The sequence below is a fragment of the Rhipicephalus sanguineus genome, chromosome 2, assembly GCF_013339695.2.
Source record: "Rhipicephalus sanguineus isolate Rsan-2018 chromosome 2, BIME_Rsan_1.4, whole genome shotgun sequence".
Classification (NCBI taxonomy): Eukaryota; Metazoa; Arthropoda; class Arachnida; order Ixodida; family Ixodidae; genus Rhipicephalus; species Rhipicephalus sanguineus.
Window position 1 is genome coordinate 122,635,046 of NC_051177.1, and position 15,308 is coordinate 122,650,353.

At 47.2% G+C, this 15,308-nt stretch overlaps 1 protein-coding gene across 1 annotated transcript in view; it reads left to right on the forward strand.

The window, feature by feature from the left end:
* Positions 1-589: 589 nt before the first annotated feature.
* Positions 590-15,308, forward strand: part of LOC119383613 (dual specificity tyrosine-phosphorylation-regulated kinase 4) — a 321,020-nt gene continuing 306,301 nt past the window's right edge. The window contains exon 1 of the mRNA XM_049412594.1: positions 590-852. Within this exon, the coding sequence (XP_049268551.1) occupies positions 790-852 (63 nt within the window). The 5' untranslated portion in view covers positions 590-789. The remainder of the gene's footprint in view (positions 853-15,308) is intronic.

The window sequence follows — 15,308 nt, forward strand, 5'->3', positions numbered from 1 at the left end:
ACTTTTTGACGCTACCAGTGCACTTTAACGCGTTCCCTTCCACCACGAGTACGTAACGGCGTTCACGCAAATATGACGCCGCCGTGAGTTCACCCAAGTTTTGGCGCATCGATTCGCGCCATATGTAGGCCACCTATGAACAAGACGGCGCAACCGAAAATGTAGCAATAATACATGCATCGGCGGAGCAACAACTCCACCGACAAGACTTGGCGTCGTCTGCGCCGGGCGTCGAGGGGCGGCGCTGAGGTCTCAGAAGGTGAGTCAACGCCATGCGGCAGAGGGCTTTCACCGTTCGACGTGAAGGACCGACGACCTCCTCTTCGCGTCGCCGTCGTCAACGGCATCTTCCTCCTCGCCAACAACGTCTCCTATGCGAGGCCTCCGAGATGGTCGGTGCAGGAGGAGGAAGCTGACGGAGAAGCCGCCGCCGCAGGCTGAACCGCCCCTGGCGGCAAGCTTCATTGCGCGGCACGAGGTGAAGAGGAGGAAGCCGCGGGAGAGGGCGAGGGAGAGAGAGAGGAGACGCGCGCGGGGGAGAAACGAGCGCCGGTGTGGGGTGCTCGGCAGAGATCGGCCGGGCGAGCCGGCGGAGTGGCTGCGGAGCGTTTTCTCCAGTGTGGCTAGAACGGTGTGCGCGGAGGCGATGCTCGGCTGAGGGATCGGCGGGCGCTGTTCTTCCTCCCTTCATCACCTCCTCCTCCCTCGTCCCAGCTGGTCTCTTCCCAAGCGCATCATCGGGATCAGGGTGCCGCTGCTCCGCTGGCGGCGGCTCGGCTCGGCGACGGGATGGCAGAGCAACTGTGCTCCGAGCGCCAGATCCCGCACATCCAAAAGGATAACCTCTTAAAGGTAAGGCGCGCTCGCTCAGCTGGGATGCTTCGCAAGGCGCGCATTCGCTGCTCGCTGTTACGGTGCAAGTCGTTCCAGTTTGCATGTCGGGCTACACGCGAGCGATGCACTTCTGACCTACGTGCCCTCGAAGATCATCCTATGTCAGTAGGATCTACTTGCCTACATGCATGCGCGCAAATAAAGCTCTGAAAACTAAACTGTAGGTGGCCGCTGGATGAAGATGCTCGCATCTCAAAGATGTGGATGCCTTTCCGCTGCGCGATATGAACGTCGGACCAAGATGAAGGGGTTGTGTTCCTGCTGACGCGCGTTCTACATTATACTCCGGATATTTCGTTTTGATACTTTGAGTGTTATTCTTGATCTGGGGAATGGGTTCTGGTGATAAAGGTCAAAGGACAGCAATAATTTTTGCGGACGTTAATTATCATCCTAGCATCTGTAAGTCTCGTGGGATGTGTCCGCCCTGCAATATTAGTGACCCGGAAACTTGAAGGATCCCAACATAAATTCCTTGGTTGCGTCCTGCATCGCAGGTCTCTCCGTAGTACGGACCTGTTTGTCACATTGAACTGGGCTGGATGCTGAGCGCAATGTGTTTTTAGTTGCGCAAATTCTGTCCAAACTGCAGTTTACATGACATCAAAAGGGCGACGGGAGGCTGGCTAAATTCGCGGCCCGCTCGCATTCGTGTTATTTGCAGATCGACTTGTTTGCCTTTTCCGATACAGTGATACAGCCACTACATATTTTCGTTGTCACGCCCCGCACGCCTCCGGGTCTCTCAGAACGGGTTGGTCTCTTCACGTGATTTAGGCTATCGCCATTCCTTCATTTTTCTTATCTCGCACTTTAGGTGCAGGGAATCAGATTAGTCAGGTGTTCTTCCACACACCCCTTAACTCCGTTTAGTTAGTGCCGAGGAAACTTCGCCTGTGGCACCGCCTCTCTGCATCAACGACTGCCCGACCTAAAATGTCGCGACACGGTGCGCTCTACATTACAACCGCCTGTAGCCAGATATCCAAGCATGCGGAGCGCGTCTACGAGACTCTCCATCGTAACGGACTCGTTGTCGGACACGTCTCGCTGTAGTACATCTGATACAGAAAACTGTCCACATCGCCTAAACGCTTCCCCGACCGATAGGCGTGCCGGCACCAGTTGCTGCCGACGCACGAAACTAATACGTTAGTATAGCGAGCGGAGAACGGTTCCTTATCGCAAACACGGGGCACAGATTGGGAGATGATACTATTCCGTCCGGAGCACTGCGTATACATGACGGACATGGCGGGCACTTCGTCGCTCTTCTAATGCGTCGCCGTTCTTCGATTAGCGGGGTGAAGAAAACAAGACGGCACTATCGTAACCACCACCGTCCCGGGCAGCGACTACAGCTGCAAGCTGCGATAGTAACCGAGCAAAACTTAATGTCGAAATGAACGCGTGTTGCGATGGGTCGCCGGCGCTGCTTCCTCTATGCATCTCTTTCCTGAAGCTCGCTCGAAGCTTTGGCGGAAGTCTTAACGTCCGGCGCAGGCGTTCATTTATAATCTCGCGCGCTTCATTCACCTATTCCTCCTCTCTACCCACTCCTGCCCTCGCGTAAGCGCCAACTCCTCCTCTTCCTTGACGGCAACATTCCTCAGCGGCTGCCTATAGAGCCAGCCAGCGAAGCCGCTTCCATAGCCGCAGGTGTTGCAATTACCCGACATTAGCGGCTGCGTATGGCCCATCACTATGCCGCGGCCCAGAGCACCGTGAACCAGATTTGCGCGCCGCTTTCGTACACGTCTGTTTGTATCTTTTTATTCGGTCAACGTTTATTTCGTGCCCTCTACTCGGTGCTTATCAAATGCGTAACTTGGATCGGCTCGGCGCTGCTGATAGATTCGCGTTTGAACCGGTGTTTTCTATTCGCTTGGCCACCTGTTTGTTCTGTTTAGGTAGGAGTGTCCTGTAGCAGGCTAGGCCGACGTGCCGTGTGGGCGTGCGGCGGAAAAGTTTCGTGGCAGCGGCTGCAGGCCCGGCGCGCGAGAACAGTTGGAGATACTTAAGGCAATCTATATACACGAACGGGGCGCACTCGACTGCGGCGTGCAATCCCGATGAATTGGATTAGCAAATACGGCAAAAGCGGCAAAAAAAGAAAGAGAGATGTTGGCAGCGATCGCGAGCGTTGATCGTTGTCGAGTACGCAAAGTGACTGTTTCAACAAGACGTGACTGCAGAGCGTTTCAGAATGACTACGTTATAAAACTTAATTGAGAATGAGTAGATGGATAACTTGGGGTATCATAGAGGTTCACCCGAGGGACAGACCCTCTAGCTTGCTGCTGTACTTAAAGGGCAAAGAAAAAAAATGATGTCCTCTGAAGTGACCAAGAGGAGAGGCAGGACGTGAGCATATGCACACGTTCGTGTCGACAAAGCTCATTCGCCAGCGTTAAGCCTTAATGCCCAAACATAATTCAACCTCAAGAACAACTAAAAGAACGTGTTCACTTTTATTTCTCAACCCAAGCAGTAATACCTGTAGAAAAATACAATATCCATACGTACATTGAACCTTAACTTTCAATTGGCACTAGTAATCGCAAAATGATCTGCTGAACTATCTGAAAACGAGAACTTCTGTATAGTTTATCAAAGGTACTACGCGTGTCTTGTATGTAAACCCGAATTTAGCGGTTAAAATATAGCGCAGAATTATGATACATTGGGCATTAGAGTGAAATGTTCTCGAATAAAAAATATTCCGGAACTCTCAATGGCTAGCTTCATTGATATGACGTCGGGCTGAGAGCCCCCATTATATCTCACTCAACGGAACAGGTTATTGTCAGTAGGCGCTGACGAAGTGGCCAACGTCTGCCGTTCACAGTCCTATAACTATATGGAGAAGCAACAGGTATGTGTTCCTCTTGACTCGGGCACTTTGCTCAAATCACAGTCCGGAGAGTCCTCGCGTTGCATGCGCAGTTCCGTAAATACTGTGCAGGCTTACCTGTGCAGGAAGTTCGCCCCGAGAACACGTATACGCACTTTGGTTCGCATGGCTTGGAGTTCCTGCGAAGACCGATTTCACAAAAATGTTCCTGGCGATGTACTTGTTCCGCCGGTGTCTTAGCTTATCTGTTTGAACATGTCCAATAATAAGGCGCATCTCTACGCCAAGTAGCTTTAAACGTTATCTTCGAAATGTTATCGTACGAGCTACTTGACCACATCTGATGCTGTATATCTGATGATTTTGTTACGAGGAGAGCTGCCTAAAGGCGCAGTAACAAACCTACTTACACTCGTGGTGGCTCGGTGCATGCATGACTTTCCAGAGCCGAACAAGAGGTCCCGGGTTCGATTCCAGGTCGCGGTGGCCGCATTTCACCAAAGTGGAATGCAAAAAAAAAAAAAGAGTCCGCGTACTTGGATGCAGGTAGACATTTGGAGAACCGCATCGAGCACTCCAATTATATTTTTATTGCTTTCAATGAATTGGCCTCCTTTCGCAACTCCTAGCTGTTATTCGGACTATGTACACGGCGTAAAAAGCCAGCAGCGACATCAACAGTTAAGAAGGGCAAATTGCCGATCTAGATCATCTTGCACAGACAAAAACAAAAAAATACTTTTAACACATGCGGACCGGAGAGGAAACGACCTCTGTGGGTGTTCTTCTCGTTCACACCAATTTCGCTCACCAGAAGGCGCCTCATTTAATCGTGAAAGAAGGACTGAAAAGGGAAAGAACGGCCAGTGGTACCTTATTTTTATTTTATAGCTATGTTCTCGTCTCCTTTTTTCTAGGGACTTTCTCTCCGCCTCCGTTGCAGAGTAACGTGTAAGCTAAAACTACGCCAACAAACCTCTTTGCGCGTAAAAAAAGTTATCTCCCTCAAAAACAACGGCTTGCCACGACTACACCACGACCCGTATTCACAAAAAAACACCTTACGCTAAACATTTTCCTAAGAGAATATTTCAGCCATTCACAATGATGGATATGACATTGGCGAAGCCGGCTGACCAATGGGACAACGCACTTACGAAAGAGGAGTTTTGTGAATTCAGCCCCTGAACTTTATTATACAGCGTCGCTCACAACCACCTGTAAAACTTATGAAGGTTAAGCCTGACATAAATATATTTGCATTAGACAACAGGCGGTCACATATGATAATTTTCAAAGGAACAGGTTTCGGGTCTGCTCGCGAAAAGCCCGCGTACACGTCGGAGATCCAGGTGTTCGATACCATTTCTAATACATCTCCAGCTGCGCTTCTTACGTAAGTGCTAATACGGTGTCGCTTACGTAAAATTCTCTAGTGCTGTGTTTACAGCACAGGACTTAACACGGTCCCGCAGACGAGGGCGTGCAGGCCGGATAACGCGAGCGCGTGTGTGTGCACCTTCGAAAAGTGTGTAGCTTTGCAAACGAGACGACCGGGCAGGTACAGTGGGACGAGAGGTTGTCTGTCTGCCTTGGCCACAGCCACTCTTCGTTGTGTTACCATTTCTTTTTTCTCGGTCTACTTCCGGCTCTTGTCTCCCGCGCTCTATTGCTGCTGCCGCTGCAGGCTGTGTCCCGTTGGCTTCTGGTGAATCACGCGTAACGACCTTGCCACACAGCCAGGTGTCTGTAAAGCTAAAAAAAGAAAAAAGAAACGTAAACAAAAAGAAAGAAAAAGAAACAAGGGCGAGCCTGCGTGCGTTGGCCGACGACGCCGCCGCCGCGAAACGAACCGCTCACACACGAGACAGACGCGCGACCTTCCGTTTTCGAGTGTAAGAACGACCCACCACGCTCGCGTACCACACACACGCAGGCACAAGGTTTGGTCGTGTGCAGCAAAAAATTGGGCGTAGCAGCACCGTCGTCGCTTTGTAGTACATGCCTGTAGACTACACAACCGAGCTGTTCCTTCCACTTCAAGTACTCCACTCCAAATCAGCGTTCTATCTATCTATCTATCTATCTATCTATCTATCTATCTATCTATCTATCTATCTATCTATCTATCTATCTATCTATCTATCTATCTATCTATCTATCTATCTATCTATCTATCTATCTATCTATCTATCTGTCTGTCTGTCGTCTGTCTGTCTGTCTGTCTGTCTGTCTGTCTGTCTGTCTGTCTGTCTGTCTGCAATCTCTCATGGTTCCTTCTACAGGCCTGAGCGTTTTGTGCAAATCATCTCAAATTGATTGATTGGTCACCGCAGAATTTTGGCTGACGAAAGCGCGATTCTGACCAATCACCAGAGGCTATGAGCGAATGGTTCGAACCGTGACAAGATCGCGATCGACCCTGGTCTCCTACAAAGAGACGTAGTCCTACGGTGTACTATAGCGTAGTGGCGTATACTAAAGAAAAAGCGATATTCTAAAAAACAATCCACGGTGGAAGCGTGAGTGAAGCGAAACTAAAGGTAGGCAAACTTATGAAAAAAAAAAGAGAGGGGGAGAGGGTGATTGAGGTAGGAGCAAGGAGGAAGTTGTCTCTGAAGAACAGAATGGTGATGCTCACAAATGCGACTTAGCAGGTAATGACTATCCAGACGTCGAGTAAAGCGTGATTTCGTTCGTGTAGAGGCAGGGTCAAAACGAATAAGCGAGGTCAAAAAGGTAACAACAAACAAACGCGTAGAAAGAAGACAGTCTAGCTGCGTTTACGCTCACGTGCTGACACGACGCGCCACGTACTCCAGACATCGGCGACAAGACTGAAATGCAGAGGTGACAGAAGTTCAAGTGGGACTGCTTTTTCCTCTTCATTTCATTTCTTTCTGCAAAACGATGGCGAAGGGAAAATCATAAACAAGAAAATGGTCGACACGTCTCTGTCGGTGTTGAAATCCACGTAAACACGTTGCAGAATAGAAGGTAGATACTCCTGATAATATTGGAATACGTTACCTGCTGACGTCGTCGACGTAGTTTCACAAGAAATGTTTTTCGCCCTGCTGAAATGATTTTTTCTTTGATGTTTTTTTAGACTTACTGTATCCATTATTGTTCTTAACTTTTGTTCTTTTTTTCTTTTTTCCTCACAATGTATGCAGAAGAAAACTGTGGCAATACTCCGGTATCAAATTATTTTAATTCCTGTTGAAGTGATTCTACCTTGTAGCGTGTGTTATTTATCGATTTTTTGGCACATTTATTGTATACTGCTTTGAATAACTTATATTGTCAGTCTGCTGTATCTATTGTTGTTGCTGTTACCGTTTTCCACGCTTTATGTATGACAAAATATTGAACTGTCCAGACTGACTGTAAACCCCTCCCCCACTGTAATCCCTCTGGCGCTGTGGGTACCGATTAAATAATAATAATAATAATAATAATAATAATAATAATATAATAATAATAATAATAATAATAATAATAATAATAATAATAACAATAATATAATAATAATAATAATAATAATAATAATAATAATATAATAATAATAATAATAATATAATAATAATAATAATAATAATAATAATAATAATAATAATAATATAACAACGTTTAGGCAGCGGAGAATTCAGTGCGGGGGAAAAAAAAACGAGTTGCATGGGCCGTGAAATAGCGGAGGCGGCGAGGTCTTGTTGCTGTTGTTGTTGTTGTTGTTGTCGTCGTCGTCGTCGTCGTCTAATCAGGCGCCGACAGTATCGTTGAATGAATCGAGATAAGATTATCTTGCAAGCTTTCCGCATGTAGGCAGCGCAGTTTTCCCCTGATTGTAGGCGTTGTATGTACCCACACCGCGTGGGGGCTTTGGCCGCTGCCGAGATTTCAGAGGAGGAGAGATGTGACGGATGTAAAAGACATCTTGAAGGTAAAAGAAAGCGGGGGTGGGGGGTGGGGGGTAGGGAGGCACTGAATGAGATGAAAGGAACTTTACACCATTGAAAGGATGAAGGAATGTATTCTGTTTGAAAGACAGCAATAAAAGAACGGGCAAATTTAACTCATCTTCGCATGACAAAATAGTTAAAGGGACTGTCTACCGCTCCGAAAATATTTTTTGATTGTGGTGAAAATGAGAAGCTCGTTCGTCACATCGGCGGCAACGAGCGCGCTTTCGTCCCATAAAAATAGAATTATAATTTTAATCTGATGCTGAAAACCGTGAACGAATGACCGCTAGCGTCACCCAACAGCAAAGTGGTCGCAATTCCCGCAGTCTATAGGTGTGACAGACTATCCACGCAGGTGGACTTATTTTGCTTAAAAACAAACATGTAGAACTTGAGAGTGTATTTTCCGCTCTTGAAACAGCTTTCGATTGCGTCAAAAAGTAATTTTTGCTGTTCATTCATCTCACGCGTCCAAAAAGACGCCTGGCGGCGCTGCGGACACCGCCGCTTTCGAGTTCGTCTGCTTCAACACCCCGCGCTGGTTGTACCGTTACGCTGCACTGTCGTTAGGATGTCTCGCGCGTGCTGCGCTGTGAAGGCATGCATTTATCATCGCTACATCAGTACAGGAGTTTTCGTTACATCGTTTGCTTGCAAGACCGTTTACAGAAACGTCTGTGGGAAGGTTGCGGCAGCAGTGCTAAAATAAACGCATAGACTGCAATCATAGCAAAACTAGTGTTCTGTAATTGTATAATAAGGCTTCATTTAACCGATGGCGCGCTTAAAACGACAATTACATTCATTGCATTAGTGTTCAGCGAAAATAAAGAAATCCTACAGAAATGACATGTGCTTTCGGTTTTAAGTTCGAAAACTTCTGTTTTAAAATTTTCTACTCACTTTCCAGAGAAACCGCTGCAAGGTTGGACACTTCAGACGGCATGCTTTCGATTGCGGTACAAAACAGAAAAGCGATAAAGGACGGTAGACGGTCCCTTTAAAGGTGCAGTAAAGATTCAAAAGATTGAAAATCGTGGAAGGTGCTCGAATATCACGAACATTTGCTCAGTGGTGAAGTCTAACTTGCCCAGCACTCAACGCTGCTCAGTTTTATCAGTTCTGCACGTGAGTAAAGGAAGGTATCGAAGAGAGAAAGCAAACATTAATTAAGGGACTCGCAAAGTTCTCTTCCAAGCATTCACTTGAACTTAAAACATAGAACTTTGCACCGAAGTGGCTGCGTCGCTATCTCTAGCGCGGTGTCTCGCTACACGCAGTCGCAAATTTCATAGCAGTTTTGTTTTAAGACGGATTGCTGCTTGTGCTATTCCTGTTTTCAACGGCAATCACACAGCAGAAGAATGTAACGTTGCATAATTGGGCGTTTCAAACTAAAACCACGCGTATGAGATTACGCGAGCGCTAATTTACGTTGCACGCATTAGCTTTCAATTTATGATCCTCTACGAAAAAAAAAAAAAAAACACTCGTTTCTTCTCTTTCTCTCTTCTTCTTAGGCAGTGTCAACGCCATCTTCGAACGTACGCTTATCCAAGCTAGCCTTTTTTGCTCTTGAACTGCACTTCGCGTTGAGAATTGCAACATCATATGCGGCGACGTACACAACGTACTTGACGACTTCTATTTTCGAATGACGAAAAACGGTCTGTGTGGGCGCCCCTTACGCAACTTTTTCTTCACGTATATTATTTCTTTCTCTCTCTCTCTCTCTCCCCCGAGCCCACTATGAATAACGGTATTCACGTTACGCTACGGCGTGGGCCGCGCCATCGCTGCCGGTAACGTACGCGCACTCGAGCAGCAATTTAAATGTATACTCGCCCGCGTTTACGCTACTCGCGCCGCGGAAATTTGGTCCTGGTCTCGTCACGCCGATTTGCATTTGGAGGACGACAGTCGCTTGTATGTAAAGCGACGACGCTTTAACCCACTACTGCGCGGTACTATAAGGGTAAAGGGCGCGGCCGTGCAACGCCTAGCACTCTTGTTAAATGTAGAGATGCGAGTTTTGCTGAACGCCGTATGCCGTGGGAAGCTATGCGCAGCGTCTCGCACGGTTGGCTTCTTTTGGCACACCCTTTTCATATGCGATCGTTTCCATGAACGGTAATTCGGTAATGATGGCACGGTATAAAGATGCAAAGGAGCAGAATATGCGCAGGTGTATTTGCGTGCGCAGCGCCGCCTCAGGGAGAAAAGACAACGCGATTTTATGTCCGTAGTATATATGGTTCCAAACGTCGGAGTCCTGCTCTTCACCAGCGACTGTGCATACTTAGTGCCGTTCTGCTTTAGGAATAATACCCGGATCCCTCCATGACCTGGATTTACAGATCTAGGTAGAGTATACAGGAATTCAGTCGGAACTTATTTTTCTTCGTCTGTGCACACATACAGTTACACAGAAAGAAATACAGGGAACAAAATCAAGAAATGCAGCGTGGTCAACAAGACACAGGTCCGGTTTGCACTCTTTATTATTATTATTATTATTGCGGTAAGGCTTAGGCATAATACTCTGTATGTATATGTGTATTAGATGTATGCTGTAAAACCTGCGTTGTATATGAATTGAACTAGTGTCTTGTGGAATCTATTATCTACACATGGTGATTGAGGCTAACAAATTTATATAGAAGTAAACCCGTCAAACAGAAAAGAAATGCCATCTGAAACACGGATCTCTATTTGCCGGTGTTCTTCAGTACGCAATCGCAGACGCTGAAAAATTAATGACAGGTGAACGGTCTAATTTTCGGGTAATTAGTGGCAAATAAACAGGTAATAAACAGTGGCAGGTAAACAGGTAATTGGTGATAGGTGAACAATGGCGCCTCATTTAACAAGGTATACCTTATTAGTTTTCTCCTCCGGTTTGTTTGCTTGTTATTTTGCGTAATGCAGAGCTAACTCACTATAGTTTCAGGGGACGTACGACGCGACGTCTTTTTTCTGATTGCCATCAAATTTTATTTAAAGGGACACTGAAGAGAAAAAATGAATTGGTTTAGATTGATAAAGTGTGCTCGGAGAACTCTTGTGTAGTTTATTTCACCACCATAGGTTTATTATTAGAGGAGAAAACCAAAGTCAAAGTTTCATTTTTAAATTTCGCGCCGAACTTTGTCATTCGTGACGTAAAAGACTTCAAACAGCATTTAGCGTATTCTGGCGTCACTGGCTCGACGAAATTTCCACAAACTCGTTATGTCAAGTCTCTGGCCCCCTCAAAGGACAGTGTACTTCGATTTAACCCATTAGGAACTGCGTAGGCCCAAGCAGGCGCCGTCAAAAATATGTGACGTCACGGCAAATGGTGCGGGAATTCCAAGGTGGCGTCGCCACCTGTATTTTCTTTTTGCACGTTTTCTCGCTTATTAAGCGTCTTCGCGCAGAAAGCGTGGTGTTTTTGGCATCGTGGAAGACTACTTTACTAATGCGAGAAAAATCGTTTTGCTCTTTAGTGTCCCTTTAAGGTTGCTTTCCAATGAAAATGGCCGTTTAAGTTTTTTTCAGAGGTGACAAAAAAAGAAGCTGTGCTGACAACAAACCACATTTGCATTCATTAAAGCCTATGGAGGTAATTACACCATCTGTGGACGTACCTCATCCTAGAAAAATTAGCGCAGCCTGCACTAAGTCGCGCAAGGCGGGGTGACAGCAGAGCCGGTGGGCACGTTTTAGCTTCTCTTGTCAGCCATCTGTGCAGAATGCTAGGGCGGTGATTGGTCGCGTGCCGGTTCGTGATGATGATAATTTTACCTCTACGACACACGGCAAACCTCGACCATAACAGCTCTGTAAAACAGGATTCATTACCGATACGATGTGTTTGCTGAGCCCAACTCTTTCATCTAAGACACAAATACCCAAGCGCACCTTTCAGCGCCATCATGATGAAAGGAACTTCACTCGTCGTAAAAGCTCCTCTCACTTTTCTATATATTGTTTCTCTTTCCGGCCTCGCTTAAACGGACCATGACCTTCCAGCGATTTCGACATAAACTGAGTCGTCAGTCAAGTGTTTATGCGAAACCTACAATACCGGAGCAAGGATGTTTGCATCTGTATTAGCCATGAAGATACGGAAACAACGCGGACTGTTTCTCTCGCTGTACGGGAACGACTTGTTTATGACGGCCCCATATTCACGACGCGATAAGCAAAGCGGCTCTGAGAAATGCGGACGCCGTATAGCTAGACCCGAGGCAATGATACTAGCGTTCCAAGTTCAGGGCGTCGGAAAACAACGAAGCAAGCACCCCTGATTCCGTCGACGGAGATAAGCGAAGCTGGATCAACTTTGTCCTCAAATAAAATTTGATTCGATTTGATGAACGATTTCTGCTGTTCTGGCTTCGGGTGACGCCGATCGTGAAGGCACCGTAACAAGAATAAGAAAAATTCAGCTAGAATCAATTAGGGCTGTTGTCTTTGCATAATTTGCGAGGGCGCATCGAAATTGAATTACTACAGTGTTTCTGCTATAACACCAGATAGGCTACATTATCCGACATTAACCGATATTAGCCAATCGCTGCACTCGACATTAGTGAATGCTAAACAGTGCTGGTTGTATGCGGATGAATACGGTACAGGCCAAGACATCCGCCTCTCACCGTTCACGAATCGCGAAGGGGAAAGGGGGGCTGCACTAAGACACCCTTTCGTGCGTAAAAAGAAGTTCGTTGACGTTCTCGAAACGAATAAAGAGAAAGATACATCATGAGAGAAAAGCCGAAACATAAAAGAAGACTGACTCTGCGTGTAAGGAATGAGAAACAAGGCATCTCCTTTCGTTTCGATTGTGCTGTCTAGTGTTTGCATGTTTGTTTCATTTTTCTTTCTATTTCTTGTCCTTCCAAGTCTGGCGTCGCGAAACGTTACGACCATGCGTCCCCTGTGTCTTCTACGTTGGCGCGCAACTTTGCGGCCGTGTTCATATATCGTCACGTTCCCGAGAGAAACGTCCCACTCGCGACGTTGCGTCGGATCGATTGGGCGCTGGCAATTTTTTTCTTCTCTCACCCCCCCTCCCCTCTCTCTCTATTCTATCACTCTCGCGTAAGACCCGTTAGTTTTTCTTCACCGCCTCTCCTCCTTTTCTTGTCGCGTATACGGCCACAACGAGCGCTCCGCTGGGATTGCTGCCGCTGCACGCGTTCGTTCGTTGCACGGTTTCTCTTCCTCAGTCAGTCCATCGATTGCGACAGAGGACAGATGCAATCAATGGCGCCTCGCTCGGCACACGCAAGAACGTGATAGAGAGCGCGCGCGCGCGCCACCGGAACTGCCTGTACGCGCGTGTGTGTGTTAAGAGGACGCGCGAGACTTCCGATCATGAGCTACAGGGGTCGCGGAACCGAATGTCTTCTCGGTAATGGGTGCGCGGCGATGTAGATCCGCGCAGCCCGCACTCTCTTAACGAATATCGTGTCCCATCGATTCTACAACTTAGCGAATGCCAGAGCGCTGAAGTCGGATATGGTCATAATATCTGGTGCTTAACGTCCCAAAACCACGATTTGATTATGAGAGACGCCGTAGTGGAGGGCTCCGGAAATTTCGACCACCTGGGGTTCTTTAACGTGCACCTAAATCTAAATACACGGGCCTCAAACATTTTCGCCTCCATCGAAAATGCAGCCGCCGCGGCCGGGATTCGATCCCGCGACCTTCGGGTCAGCAGTCGAGCGCCATAACCACTAGACCACCGTGGCGGGGCTGAAGTCGGATATGTCGTAGAAAAAGCTGTACGTTAGCGAAATTTTGCGATTGTACCCCTGTGTGCGTGCAGGCTCTCCTTCTCTTTCCTTTTCTCTTTCCCCGCACCCTTATCCCCGCTGTAGGGTAACAAACGGAACGCTCGTCTGGGTAACGTCCCTGCCTCCGCACTTCTTGTTTTTTTGCAGCGAAAGCTGTTATGAAATCACAACAAGGCCGTTTTTGGCGCCGTAGTTGTCCGCCGCCGCCGCCGCCGGTGTCCGTAACCACTATCGCTCGAAATAAGAAAGAATTTTCAGGATGGAACGAGGTTCGAACCTGGGCCCTCTGCGTGGGAGCCCAGTATCCTACCTCAGAGCCAGGCCGGTGCTTGAAACTGCTTTGCAAAAAGACCCTATACAGGCTTCAACTCGGGAAGGAACTACATTAACATATGTAATGTAGCGTGGTAGAAGAGTAAAATAACAACCAAGTGTCACACAGCGCGAATTCTGTAACGAGGCGTCACACAATGCGAATTGCGCAACGAGTGAGTTGTTGAATGCTTCCAACCCATTACAAAGGGCTCTGCCATAATTCTTCATCGTCATTAGCCACAGCATCAACAAAGTGCACATAATACCTTACAGGTGTTTAGCAGGTACCACGGTTCTGCGCAGAATGACGAAAAATTGCATAGTGGCTGCTTCCTTACTTCACAAAAATTATGAGTTATAGCGTAGTGGGTTCCTCGCAAGTGCACCTCTATTGGTTGCCAAGGAAGCCCATAAGGCTCCCATAATCCATTTCCTTAGGGTCTCAATAAAGTTAATTCCCCTCTCTCTATCTCTTTCTCACGTTAGCGTATGTTATAAAGCGTGGTGGGAGAGTTAATTAACGACCGGGCGTCACGCAATGCGAATTACGTAACTAGTGGGTCATTCAAAGCTTCCAGTCCATTACAAAAGGCTCAGTCATAATTCTTCATCGTCATCAGTCGTCGCATCAAGAAACTGCACATAATGCCTTACAGATGGCACCTCGCTTCTCCGCAGAATGACGAGTTATGTCGTGGTGGGTGTTTCCCAACTTCACAAAAATTATGATTTGTGGCGTAGTGGGTACGTTGTTAGTGTAGTTGTATTAGTAGCCACAAGAGAGTTTATAACGGGCTCTAGAAATGCCGCTCTTCGAGCTTTCGCTGTGACTGTGCTGCGCTTTCCGCGCAGGCCTGGCGTTTTTTCTCTCTCTCTCTCTCACTCTCTCTGCTAGGTAGAGCTGTACATCGACTCTGGGCAAATTACCAGTGGATGGCCGGTAAGCAAATTAGACAATCGATGCAAATGAGTTCTCCCAAAAGTTTTACTACGCTGCCGGCGTCGTCAGCTTAAACCGCGGTACAAGTTCTGGACGTCATGATCCTAACGATTCCGCGTAATTAAGTAGCATCATGGCTTTGCATAATTAAAGATCCTTGGACAATTGAAGCGCGTCAAGTCGACTATGGGCTCTGCTACCGTATGCACACTTCCCACGCACCTAAGCGAATGCGCGGAAGTAATGCGCTTCAGCTCTTGTATTTGTATATTTTTACATTCCCATATCCTTCCACTCACTTCAGGATCACAAACCGGAAATGCGTCCGGTTAACCTTCCCGCATTAGCTGCCTAACCATCTGTTTCTGTTGGAGCTTCCCATCAGGAAACTGCTTATGGGGAGAGTATTAGAGAATTCTTTTTCTTTCTCCCTCTCCCGTATTATGGGGAGAGGGAGAGAGAGAGAAAAGGGAGAAGTTGCACGGGGACGTTAACTAGATAGGCGCTCGGTTGCTGATACAACCCACGCATTCAGAGTAGAGAGAAAGCAA